This window comes from Lolium perenne, chromosome 3 (assembly GCF_019359855.2).
Source record: "Lolium perenne isolate Kyuss_39 chromosome 3, Kyuss_2.0, whole genome shotgun sequence".
In the NCBI taxonomy this organism is placed as follows: domain Eukaryota; kingdom Viridiplantae; phylum Streptophyta; class Magnoliopsida; order Poales; family Poaceae; genus Lolium; species Lolium perenne.
In genome coordinates, this window is record NC_067246.2 from 39,825,707 (window position 1) to 39,839,202 (window position 13,496).

The window sequence follows — 13,496 nt, forward strand, 5'->3', positions numbered from 1 at the left end:
CGGTAGTTAAGCCGCCAGCCGCCGCCAGGAAGGTGCACGTCCCTCTAGCAATCGCATGCCACCCAGTTGGCGTGCAACACCCACGCCATATCGACGGGGAGCGGCACCCTGCTCGCCCGCGCGTCCTTCTTCTCCCGCCTGTGGACGCCTCGGAGTCGTGCTTTTTATTTTCCATGGTGGATGCGGCAGCGCGCGGAGGTGAGCGGACGTGTTGTTGGTGTGGGTAATGGCAGCGACATGCCCGTCGCATTTTAAAGGACGGACGCGTGGGACATGATTCCATTAATGGCGGTGTAGAAGCCCAACCGCTGCTCGCCAGTCCTTTAGCGGAAGAGGAAGCATCACCATTGATGGCGAAGGCTGCAGCGCAGAAGCGAAAAAGAAGACCGCCCAAGCGACGGCCGCGGAAGCGATACAATTGAAACAGGTCGCTGCCAAGCCGGCCCGTGGGAAAACCTGCGGATACTCGGCACGACCGCGCAGCATCCACCGAGACGCATCCGAGGCGCAAATATGCGCCGCGTTTGTGTTTCCGCGGACGCCCCGATCACTATGTGTCGGGACGCTGGATCTGGTTCCGGACGTATTTTTTGGCCGCGCGGTCGAAAACGGACGCGGATCAACCGTTTGCGTCGCCCGGCTCGAGATGCCCTGAAGAAAAAAGATATGTTTTTTTTTCAAATCAGGAGCTTCATTACAGAATTACAATCACTAGATTTAGATGTGCGCCTTGGCGCACGATCCCGTGAAACTCGTATCGATCCACACTTTATACAGCAATGCGAAAATTAGGTGAAAATGATAATTTATTTATTAGGTTTCAAAAAACCAAATTGATATGATAATCTTACGATAAATCACACGAAGTTACAAACGAAGTAGGAAACTTTTATATACACCATGAAAACAGAGAAATATATCATAGTATCAAAAACTTGATGGCTATGTCAGGAGCAATAGAAGAAAGGAATAACATAGAAACATCTACATAAGCTGGGCTATCTACAAAAGGAATAATGTTGGTAAAATCGAGCTAATAAAATCCGCAAGAGCAACGTCGTCGCAATCCTCCCATGTTTGATTTGGGATTCCATCAACTTCAGAGATCTCATTGTAGCTAGTGAATGTATACCTGAAATACTAACCATGGGCATTGTTAGCCAAAAGGAGAGATGAACATATTTTTCCACTGTCAAGAAAATCAAGAGGTTAAGCGGTCAAGTCCTACCCCCTTCATCAATTCGGCTACTCCTTTCCCAACCCTTTTTTGTAACTTCCCACAATTAATCTCAAGAATGCCCCCCAACTTCAAGATGGAAGATTCAAAGACTGGCTCAATCTCCACAAAAGAAGATCAGAATCTTGATACATTACTGGCTCAATCTCCATTTATCAGTCCAAGTAACCTAGAATAACCATTTCAGTCTCATGATAAACACCACAAAGTGCAATCAGATCAGAATCTTGATTCAAAGTAAGATGAATCTTGACCTAGATTCTAAGAAACAAATAGTTATAACAACTCACCTAGGGTCTAGGACAATGAAAACCATGAAGAGAGGAACCCCGAGTGTTCCGAGCAAGGGATCACACAATGATGCCTCTTCTCAAATTCTATGTATCAGCTGATGCCTACGGGTAGATAATTGTATGCCCCGAAATCAAGTAATTATGAGCAATTGAGGCTTCACTTGGAATGCTGTAAAATTAGTGTATCCACCGTTATTTTGTTCAACTTAGAGCTACAGGAGGCCACACTAATTTTGCTTCCATTCCCATCATCCCAAAAAGAAAATATTACCTCTAGACATACTTGAGCAACAACATGTATTGTCAAGGATAAGAAGTGGTTTAGTATAGGAGCGCCTCCTGAGATGATCATACTTTGCCTTTTATGCCTCCTAGTGAGGACACTATCATACGAATAAATATGTTTTGAAACAACCACCATAAATAAACTGTATAACCAATTAATTATTCAGATCACACCGTGTCCTTTTATATGCGTGGCTAGGCTCTAAGCATTTCTAAATTACAGTCCGGTCAGCTAAATAGTCCCATGTAAATATTTGTTAATAAATTCAGAGATGGCATTGGAAACATAATCGGCAATCACCATGTCCACTATGGCATTCCCACGAATAGAACAAATCAAGCCATACTCTATTGCTACCACATGCATGTCTAAGTCCTTCACTGGCCCAACCATGGAAATTTGGGACATTGCCTAGTAAAAATAAATCATTTATTCTCCATTCAACTGTAGTTATAGAATTCTGTGAGACGGTTACACCGTTTTTGTTAGTTCTAGAGTGACAAAAATAGGATGACTTACAACGCTCACAGAACAAGTGATAGCATTAGTATGTATAATATCTTTCTGTTGATTATTATGCCATATACTAAATCAAGTCTCACTTAATAAAGTTTTCCATGGTAATCATTGTTGGAAAAATAAGGCCTTTTCTGTCGAAGTTTTACCTTGTCACTGGGTGACAGAGTTTCAGCTTTGTCAGTCTCATACTGAATATATCTGGCAGAAATCCATTGTTTGTAAAGAAAATAAAGCCGAACTTTATAACATGCACATGTAAGCTAGCACGCCGGAGTACTTCCTCTAGCTGAACCTACTGACAACAACACAAGCTAAAATTGGATTAGTCTAGGCAAAGGGGGGCTAGCAAGCTACAGATTCGTTAAGTACTTGAAGTCGTAAAATTGATTCTTATAAACTAACCGTTGGCTTAGCCTTCGAAGAAGTGTCACCATGATTTTAAAAAACATTAAATGAAGTGGCAGCATACTTGAGACAATATATTATGTTCAAACATATAATAAGAATTGCAAAATACAAACAACTACATGGAGCACTCGATATGTTTCATTGATTTGAGATTAATCTTCCCCTGCAACTTGCTTGGATGGTTCTGAAGAGAAATCCAAATATATTGCCTTCTAAGTGAAGGCGGATAAGGAACTGTAAAATGAATATACTGTTTGAGTTCGAACCTGTTGAGCAGCCTCATAACTAACCAGGTTTTCTTCAGCTGAGCACCGCTTCATCTTGTGGTTGCTCTCTCAGAGCTGCTGAAATGTCATAAAGTTTCAGCTCACGTGAGACCGACAATCAACCACTTACCATGCTAATAAAATATTAGACGCCAAGCTGCCAATAATATATTAAAACAGAGGAGGTGCTAATGAGTAATGACCTAAAAAGTAAACATGTGCAAATGCAACTAAGGTTGAAACTCTTATGATGCAACTAAGGTTGAAACTCTTATGACCACTTACCTCGGGAATTTACTCAAACACCTTAGGTGCACACCTCCAACCTCCGTGTACATAATTGAGCACATGTGAATCCTTCATTTGACCTTGAACACGTCAATAATAGAGACCACCAATATCCAGGAAATCACATCTGGACAGAGAGTAAATAGAGTCAACTGCCTCGCTCAAGAGAATGATCGGTTAATGTACAACCATGGAAACAAATTTTTTTGGCATAAACACCAACAAGCCATTCCAGAATCTGGGCTGGCGTGGGCAGATAAACAAATGATGCAAGACAACACACACCCAAGCAAGAAAAACATCAACATTGTCGTGTTTCCGCTTAATTGACATTGATGCACCAATTCATAGTAATCAACTAATCTCATATGCGAGCAATCACAGGAGGCCTGGAAAGTCAAATCATATTGAAAACTGCCATAGGCACTTGGAGTTGGCCACATTGGTTCAATTTGCAGGTACAAGGTTACAACCTTTTATTTTATGAGAGCAAATTACCGAGAACTATCGTATTACATTACTCAGTCCATGACAATGCGTCTTTATTTAGTTTAGTAACAACTTATGTGTAGTACATGAATAAAAAATAGTAGTACACAATCAAGCAATGCATGATTTTTGAGAGTGATAGGAAGATGCAAATAGGTAATGAGATTAAGTGAATACCTATCAGAGAAAACTAAAGTGACAACGTTCCAAAGATATCCTTTTCATAATTAGTCATACTGAAAGGTAGACCATGGCCTGGAATATCAATACAGAAGTATCATTAGGAAAAACCAATAGAGATCATATTCGAATTTAAGAAGTGAAATTTTTAAGTGGGCAGCATTAACTGATCTATACTATAACTACCAGAAAGTAAGGTTTTACTCCCAATGTACACTATTTTAGAGTTGAAATCCTGTATAGATTCAACCACAAAGACAATAGTGGAAGGGAAACGTCTCTAAACAGCTAAAAAAGCAAAAATGCCAACACAGAGGTGTAAAATGATAAGAACACAGTTTAACTGATACTGTTCTTATTGACTGAAAACTGGAAAAACATGCCATTGTCTAGTTCTTCCGGAATCCAAAGAAGAACCATTTTCCATTTCTTGTAACACAAACCAACCAAAGAATTGGTATATGTACTGAAATAATAAAAGTTTTTTTCAGAAAAGCAGTAGAAATAGCTCAAAACATTGTCTATCCCTGGCTTATCAGAGCAAGAAATTTAAGGCGTAGATATAATAAAATGATTAGATGCAACAAAATGCCACAAGAAGGGAATGAAGCAATAGTCTAGGTGTGAGTTGTAAGACAAACAATATTACTTAGATATTGGGGGGGACTCTACACTGAATAATCCTACATGTCTTTAATCTACAACCCTCTCCTCTAATTCGGTGTGCTATTTTTGATGACAGGCAAACGTTGCTATATATATAAGGCATTTCTGTAAGGTTGATCTATGGACACTCTGGACCTAACAACATAGATTCTGAGCCCTAAAGAACAAAAAATTATTAGCTCACTTACTTGACATGCACCCAGCAAAAGTATTTGAAAAAGAGTCAGGGCTGTAGGGAATAACATCACCTGCATTTATTTGTTCAGTTAATTCTTGATAGAACAACATAAGTATAGATAGCTTGATTAGAGCTCCCCCATCAGACAAGAGACCAATGATATTTTATCAACACCACTCATTCATCTAGGTAACTCATCTGCATGATAGTGTCATTATAACAAACAACGTTAATGTAAGCTCAAACTTTATTATAAAGCAGCACAAGGTAACTCATCTGCATGGCATTATAACGAACAACTCTATTGTAAGGTCAAACTTGATTATAAAGCAGCACAAGCTTTCAAATAATACCTTAAACTGGTCCTAAAAATTACGGTTACGATGGTAATGCCACAGGATCCGTCTCGAGCAGCATGCGCTCCACCATGACAAGTACAACGCACCGCTCCATTCACACATTGCTTGACATGTACAATGAATTGTTCTCAAAGCAACTTAATAGCATAGGTGAAAACATCCGACCACAAAATACAGTAACCAAATCCTTCTTCTACACTATGACAGTAATAGCCAATAGATAGGTCGATGAAAACAACATCTAGTTGGCATTTTTATATGTAAATATGGCATACACATTGATATGGTAAAATAATGAAGAAAAAAATCAAGTTCGATGGACTATATACCGGACGAACAATGCCCTTGTAAATGATCCAGACCAATCCCCATAGCAAGACAGAGGTCAGATTGCAAGTAATGCCATGGATGATATCTCGAGCAGCCCTCGGTCGCTGATGTGTGCCGGCCCCACAAACTTAGTGAACTCCAAGAACGCCCTGTGCAAGTGAGAATATCCACCTCATTAACAAAATGCATATAGCATCAAAAGGAAGTAATAAGATCATGATTATCAAACAACAATTAGTAATCTAACATAGGAAAAAATCTAATCTAATAATCTAAAAGAGCTAAATGATATATTGGCAGTTACAACAATATTAAGGAGCTGTCATTCCATGAAGAAAACCAGTGCAAGTTAGAATATCCACCTAGAAGATAAAGCATCTAGCAAGAGTATAAACAAATTACTACACATCAACCTGCATAAATGTTTACTTTGGTAGAGAAAAGATGAAAATGACTCGTGGCCTGGGGTGAAGATAAATAAATACAAGCTCACATTTGTCTTCTTCTCCTCCACCAACCAGTGATGCTAGTCCGCCAAGCCCTATGACTGCACTTCCGCGAGCATCCCTGCAACAACAGCCGGTCCTCACCACATTGATTTGCATCCTCTCTGACCTGCTCTTCTCTTCAGCACTGCAACAAAACCAGAAGGTTTTGAAGTAAAGTAATCACAACTCATTGACCAAAACAAACCATGAAATTTTAAACTAAAAAAATGTCAGTGACCCCATATGCAAACCAATGCCCATAATCCAAAGGATTGCCTCAACCTCTCGTATATACATATAGATCGAAATAATCCCAGTGCACCAAGTTGAAGACATTAGGCCCTCGGATTTCAGTTAGAAATCAAGCAGACAATAGAAGGAGGAGATTTTGGGTACAAACCCGAACCATCGAGGCCAGCCATGTTAAATCTCCCATCAATCCCCAGATCCAAACGTACAGAGGAGTTGCCTTGGATTACTGGAGCTTTATATTTTTGTGTTCACAAGCATTATAATTTTACTCGAGGTGGGGTCACAATATTTCACAACCTAACTGCTCATTCACAAATTAATTAATCAGGTCAAATATGAACCAACCAACGGTAGGCTATCTTTTTTTCTTTGCCATGTCCATCCATCAGAGCACATCATGGTATAATACTTCTGAAAGAAATTCAGTGAAATCAGAAAGAGAAGAAAGAAAAGCTTTTTGGCTTGGTATTTAAGGCAACCATATAGAAGACCATTAGATTATCCCTGATTTATTAAGGGTGAAAATGTGTTGGCTAATAGAACCATAATTTCATTAGAAACAGAAGAAAACTATATTTTCCGACCACATATTAAATAGCATGCACGCATGGTAATAACAGTTGTGAATCACATGAACAAACTAAAGGCTGAAGAATATTCTTTTGTTTTTTATACGACAAACCATACCATAACTGAAACAAATATCCATATCATGATTAAAATCAAACCCATAGTATTCATGTGGAGAACATCCAGAGAAGCAACTTGCTGCTTCATAGGACTAAAATAATAGATATTATCTCTCAAACAATCAGCTCAACATTATGACTATAAACTAAGCCCGCATTGCAAAAAAAAAATCCATGAAATGTGCAATCTAGGAACGACAACAGCAGCAGACAAAATATAGACAAAGGCAATTACCTTTGAAGAAAAAATAAAGGAAACTGTCTGGACATCAGTACCACATCAAGAAAACGTAAATGGCTATTCCCATAACCAAAAAGATGTATTTTATTGAGTTATTTTCCGCCTTATCAAATAAACTGAGCCAATCCAATGACTCACCAAATCATTTTTTTCTACTCATTCCCTCAAGACCAATCTGTCGAAAATGCAGCGGCCGCCGCTCACACCTCGCCGGCAACCAGATGCAGCAACATAATCAGTGAGGCCAATGGTTGAACTGCCTCTTCTGCTTGTGTAAATACCACGAGGAGATAGTTTATGCATGTACTGGAGAAGCTGAGATTTAATCGATGTCACCTCTGAAGTTAGCATCCAGAAGGAAGCCTCAAAGCATTGCCACCAAAAATCTATACGCTAGTGTTAAGCTATTAGCTTATGAGATGATCCTCTTAGGGGAAAGCAAAATATATTGCTTGAAAATACATGGCAGAGGAGGCCCATATTAACACCACACAATTCCAAGATGTTCAGAGCCAATGATATTGTCAATCTATCATAGATATCAGGCAACATTAGAAATTATTTTAACTTCTCAATCTACAATCAGAAAAGAAGATAATACTAAAAGATTTCCACAAAGTCTCATCCAAGAGGTACAAGGAGAATGAGACAGACCTTAACTCTGACAAAGTGGCCTTCAGAAGACTTTCTGGTGCTGGTATCCATAGAGTCCTCAATATCAAGCCTAGATTTGTATGTCTGTTTGAAGAAGGAGATTGTTGGCAAATTGTAGCATGATTTAACGCCTCTACCTTGAGTATTGACTTCACTACATCTAGCTTGGTTCAGTTCTGATACTCATGCCCTGTATATCCCAGTGATCTGTACAAGGTACAGAGGGTAAATTATTAACTCTAGCAACAAAATCACATGCCAATTTATTTCCAATTGACAAACAAAGTTAAAATCCTAACCTCAATCCTGTCTCTAGGTTTTCCACCATCAATAAGCTTATTTTGCATAAGAACACTAACTGTATGACAAGTACCACTACCACGACATCTTATCTGATGTTTCCTGCAAATTTATATCTGCTTGTCCAAAAATCTCCCATCCAACCAGAGAGACACTGTACAGGTGGAGATGAGCGGGCTACTACCGAAGAAGATGGTCAGGAGATAAATCAGCTGCCAAAGAAGATGTCCATGTACAACTGTTTGTGTATCAGATGAGACAAATGAATCTGCAAATAAAATATAGATAATGCATCAGCTGCTAGTATATTTATTGTTCAAAAAGAGAAGGCAAAGTGAACCATCAATTGGTTCACATCATAATTTGTCGAATACCATAAATATGTACCAGAGGCTATAAAAAAATGTAAAGAATATGTGTCAATTTTTCTGCTTCATACCCTTCCTACCGTGAAGAAGAACATGGTCGTTAGGTTTGGCATTTTGTCGAACACCATACCAACAAGCAAAAATATACAACCTGCAGAATTCAGAATATTTGTACCTGGAACCTGCTGCCATTTCACCAGACAGATTGTGCAGGTAGGTCCAAAGCAAAACAAGGTCCCAGGAACGTCACTTGGTCGTATCCTCCACCGTCGCTGAGGAAATAGGTTGCTCACCCCCCACCTGTTGTGATGTGGATGCCTCAATCTCAAGGAATGCTAGAGGAGGAGCAGAAGGGTGCAGCGAGGGGTGAGTACGGGGCTGGCTCTGTTATCTGGAAGCAGCAAACCTTGGTCCAAGATGAATGAGGAGGGCGTGAACTGCAGCAGAGGCCTCTGCCCACCGGCGAGGTCCGGTGATGAGCCGCCAAAACTCCGGGGTCGCCACGATTTGACCAGCTCCTGGCGACGACGACATCAACACATCATGTGCTGCTGCTTCGGGAGACCGTGGCCTCTACCTCGCGAGGCGGAGGCGGTGCTGCTCATGGTGAAGGCGCGGCGGGCCGAGGTGGATCTTGAGGCAGGAGGCGACGCGAGGGGCGCGAGCGTTCGCTCGCGACGGCGGCGGCGACATGAACGGATCTCCTGCTACCCAGCCGCCGAGGGACGAGGATGCTAGCCTCATGCGAGGAAGAGGACGGCGGTGCAGCGGTGCGGCAGAGTGCGGTTGGCGACGAGGACGGGAGCGAGGAGGCCGGCGCAGAGGAGGAGCTGTAGCAGGAGGTGGCGGGGGGGATGGGAGAGGGCGTGAGGTTAGAGGAGGATGTGGAGCGAATGGGTAGGGTTTGGCTTGGGTCTTCGGTTTTGTCTCAGCACAATCGCACCTAACCGCTATGTCCAATCGCCAGGCGACACGTGCACTACAGGAATGGCGCGCTGCGCCGACGGCCGTGCCGTACGCCGACGGCCAAATGTCGGGGCCGTCGGCGTACTGCCCGGTCAGCCCAGCTGCTCGAAGCGCCCCTCGGCGTATAGCCACCCTCGGCACATGACAGGCTATGCCGAGGGTGGCCCTCGGCGTATCGGCGGCCCTCGGCATAGGTTGAGGGTGCGACCCCGTCCCATCGCCCCGCGGCCATGCCCTAACTGGACCTTGACGGCGTGAAGCCTATGCCGAGGGCCACCGTCGGCGTAGCTGAAGCCAATTTCTCCCGCCGAATCCTCCCGCCCCTCCCGCCAAAATGACGTCAGCTGTCTAGCCTATGCCGAGGGGCACCGTCGGCTTAGCATCCATCTTTTTTTTCCTTTTTCCCGCCCATTTCTCCCGCCCAATCTTTCCCGCCCAACCGGTGAGAGATGAAGCGGAGCGAGCGGCCCAACCCACGAGCGCGAAGTGGCTGCCGTGGATAGCCTGAGAAGGCCCCTATGGGGGGTATCGTTTATACCTTTAGATGCTGTATCGATTTTTTCTTGAAACTATCATGCTGTATCGATATGTTTTGGTGGGGGTGACATCAACCATATCAATCACGTCACTACTGGATCGATCGATTCGTCGTATGAGACAGGGACTCGGACGCGGACGCGGACGCGGGCGACGCCCGCCTGCGTGCGTTGCTGGGCGAGTACACTGGCTTCCTAAACTCGGGGATACACTGCTGCCTCCCACACGCACTGAAGATGTACAGCTTCTGCAATTTCATCCGCGTCAGAGTTTCAAACCACCCGATCGATCTATGGTCGCGATCGAGCTGCCGAGGGAAGGTCTTCTCTCGTTCTTTTTTCCTTTGGTTGAAACGGTACCCATATCCTGCGAGGCCGGGTGAACACACGCTGGGGCATATTTAGGCCCGTAAAAAAGCAAGCCCATGTGGCACCTATTTCAATTTAATAGTAAAGATACGGATCGCTGAATCAAAAGTTTCATATTTTTGGTTGTTGGTGTTTATGTTCCGCACGGTGCGTGCGTAGAGGTGCCGTGCGGTTGGTCTCATCCATCTCCACCGTTTATACAGATTAACTTTACCGTGATGAATCTTCACCGTTAATTGTTTATTGTTTTAATAATATAATAGATAGATAGATAGATAGATAATATCTTTTATGGTCATGCGCCTGAGATGAATGGTTTATTCTTGTTAAATCTCGATAGTGGTGATACACATGTTCATAACATTGATGCTAAGCGAATTAAATTGAATGATAACTCTACTTATATGTGGCATTGTCGTCTTGGTCATATTGGAGTGAAGCGCATGAAGAAACTCCATTCAGATGGACTTCTTGAGTCACTTGACTTTGAATCACTTGATAGATGCGAAGCATGTCTAATGGAAAAAATGACTAGGACTCCATTCTCTGGTACAATGGAGCGAGCTACAGACTTAATGGAAATCATACATACCGACGTGTGTGGACCAATGAGTGTAGCATCGCGCGGTGGTTATCGTTATGTTCTAACCTTCACGGATGATCTGAGTAGATATAGGTATATCTACTTCATGAAACATAAGTCCGAAACTTTTGAGAAGTTTAAGGAATTCCAAAGTGAAGTAGAAAATCAACGTAACAAGAAGATAAAGTTTCTGCGTTCTGATCGCGGAGGCAAATATCTGAGTTATGAGTTTGGCATGCATTTAAAGAAATGCGGAATACTTTCACAATTGACACCGCCGGGAACACCACAGCGCAATGGTGTGTCCGAGCGTCGTAATCGAACTCTCTTAGATATGGTTCGTTCTATGATGTCTCTTACTAATTTACCTTTATCGTTTTGGGGTTATGCATTAGAGACAGCTGCATTCACTTTAAATAGGGCACCATCTAAATCCGTTGAAACGACACCGTATGAATTATGGTTTGGGAAGAAACCTAAGTTGTCGTTCCTTAAAGTTTGGGGCTGTGAGGCTTATGTTAAAAAGTTACAACCTGACAAGCTAGAACCCAAAGCGTAGAAATGTGTCTTCATAGGATACCCTAAAGAAACTATTGGGTACACTTTCTATCACAGATCCGAAGGCAAAATATTTGTTGCCAAGAACGGATCCTTTCTTGAGAAGGAGTTTCTCGCTAAAGAAGTGACTAGAAGAAAAGTAGAACTCGACGAGGTTAATGAACCTTCTCTCGTAGATCAGAGTAGCGCAGTACCGGAAGATGTTCCTGTCCAGCCTGCACCGATAGGAGAGGAAGCAAATGATAATGATCATGAAACTTCGAACGAGGAAGCTACTGAACCTCGCAGATCGACGAGGGAGCGTACCACTCCTGATTGGTATGATCCCTGTCTAAATGTCATGATTGTGGATAACAATGATGAAGACCCTGCGACGTATGAGGAAGCAATGATGAGCCAAGATTCCAACAAATGGCAAGAAGCCATGAAATCCGAAATGGGATCCATGTATGATAACCAAGTGTGGACTTTGGTAGACTTACCTGATAGCCGCAGGGCTGTTGAGAATAAATGGATCTTCAAGAGAAAAACAGATGCTGATGGTAATATTACTGTCTATAAAGCTCGACTTGTCGTGAAGGGGTTTCGACAAATTCAAGGAGTTGACTACGATGAGACTTTCTGACCTGTAGCGAAGCTAAAGTCTGTGAGGATTTTGTTAGCAATAGCTGCATTTTTCGATTATGAGATTTGGCAGATGGATGTCAAAACGGCGTTCCTTAATGGTGACATTGAGGAAGAGTTGTATATAGTACAACCCAAAGGTTTTGTCGATCCTTAAAAGGTTGACAAGGTATGCAAACTTCAGCGTTCCATTTATGGACTGAAGCAAGCATCCCGGAGTTGGAACCGATGCTTTGATAGTGTGATCAAAGACTTCGGGTTTATACGGACTCATGGTGAGGCCTGTATTTACAAGAAAGTGAGTGGGAGTTCTGTAGCGTTCCTGATATTATATGTAGATGACATATTATTGATTGGGAATGATATAGAACTATTAAGCAGTGTAAAAGGTTATTTGAATAAGTGTTTTTCAATTAAAGACCTTGGTGAAGCAGCGTACATTTTAGGCATCAAGATTTATAGAGATAGATCAAGACGTCTAATAGGGCTTTCACAGAGTACATACCTGGACAAGATTCTAAAGAAGTTTAGAATGGATGAAAGCAAGAAAGGGTTCTTGCCTATGTTGTCAGGTAAGGTCTTGAGTAAAACTCAAGGTCCGGCTACGGCAGAAGAAAGAGAGAGGATGAACAAGATCCCCTATGCCTCGGCAGTAGGCTCTATCATGTATGCCATGTTGTGTACTATACCGGATATCGCACATGCTGTTAGTTTGACCAGCAGATATCAAAGTGATCCAGGAATGGAACACTGGACAGCGGACAAGAATATCCTGAAGTACGTGAAAAGGACTAAGGATATGTTTCTTTGTTATGGCGGTGACCAAGAGCTCGTTGTAACCAGTTATACCGATGCAAGTTGGAACACTGATCCTGATGACTCTAAGTCTCAGTCTGGGTACGTGTTTATATTGAATGGTGCTGCAGTAAGCTGGATGAGTTCCAAGCAGTGCACGGTGGCAAAGTCTTCAACTGAATCGGAATACATAGCGGCTTCGGAGGCTTCATCGGAAGCGGTGTGGATGAAGAGGTTCATTGTTGAGCTTGGTGTGGTTCCTAGTGCATTGGACCCATTAGTCATCTATTGTGACAACGTGGGTGCCATCGCCAATGCACAAGAACCAAGGTCACACAAGAAGCTGAAGCATATCAAGCTGTGTTTTCATTCGATTCGCGAGTACATCGAAGATGGTGAAGTAAATATTTTCAAAGTACACACATATCTGAATGTGGCAGATCCGTTGACTAAAGCTCTCCCTAGGGCAAAGCATGACCAACACCAGAATGCCATGGGTGTTTGGTACCTTACAATGTAATCTAGATTATTGACCCTAGTGCAAGTGGGAGACTGTTGGAGATATGCCCAAGAG

At 42.4% G+C, this 13,496-nt stretch overlaps 1 protein-coding gene across 24 annotated transcripts; it reads right to left on the reverse strand.

The window, feature by feature from the left end:
* Positions 1–797: 797 nt before the first annotated feature.
* On the reverse strand, positions 798–9,383 carry LOC127340708 (uncharacterized). 24 transcript variants are annotated; one of them, XM_071827878.1, is made up of 14 exons: positions 8,898–9,383; positions 8,667–8,791; positions 8,123–8,391; positions 7,824–8,030; positions 7,164–7,698; positions 5,993–6,132; positions 5,499–5,648; positions 4,821–4,880; positions 3,964–4,041; positions 3,295–3,424; positions 2,482–3,087; positions 1,528–1,632; positions 1,229–1,406; positions 798–1,132 (listed from the first exon to the last, which is right to left on the reverse strand). In XM_071827878.1, exons 5-9 carry the CDS (start codon positions 7,196–7,198, stop codon positions 3,977–3,979), a joined length of 450 nt encoding a protein of 149 aa, XP_071683979.1. In that variant the 5' UTR covers positions 7,199–7,698; positions 7,824–8,030; positions 8,123–8,391; positions 8,667–8,791; positions 8,898–9,383; the 3' UTR covers positions 798–1,132; positions 1,229–1,406; positions 1,528–1,632; positions 2,482–3,087; positions 3,295–3,424; positions 3,964–3,976. The 24 variants fall into 24 exon arrangements, 17 of the variants coding, with proteins under 17 accessions (XP_071683979.1, XP_071683981.1, XP_071683984.1 ...); XM_071827880.1 differs by having other exon boundaries at positions 1,229–1,425; XM_071827883.1 differs by having other exon boundaries at positions 1,229–2,630; positions 3,010–3,084.
* Between the last annotated feature and the right edge of the window lie 4,113 nt (positions 9,384–13,496).

What these genes read in the sequence shown, in the direction of transcription:
- LOC127340708 (XM_071827871.1), bottom strand. Translation starts at nt 7,198, where the DNA reads ATGTCCAGACAGTTTCCTTTATTTTTTCTTCAAAG. An exon ending in CCTTTATTTTTTCTTCAAAG is followed by an intron (nt 6,133 to 7,163) that starts GTAATTGCCTTT and finishes GTTTTGTTGCAG; the next exon opens with TGCTGAAGAGAAGAGCAGGT. An exon ending in ACAAGGGCATTGTTCGTCCG is followed by an intron (nt 4,881 to 5,498) that starts GTATATAGTCCA and finishes AAATAAATGCAG; the next exon opens with GTGATGTTATTCCCTACAGC.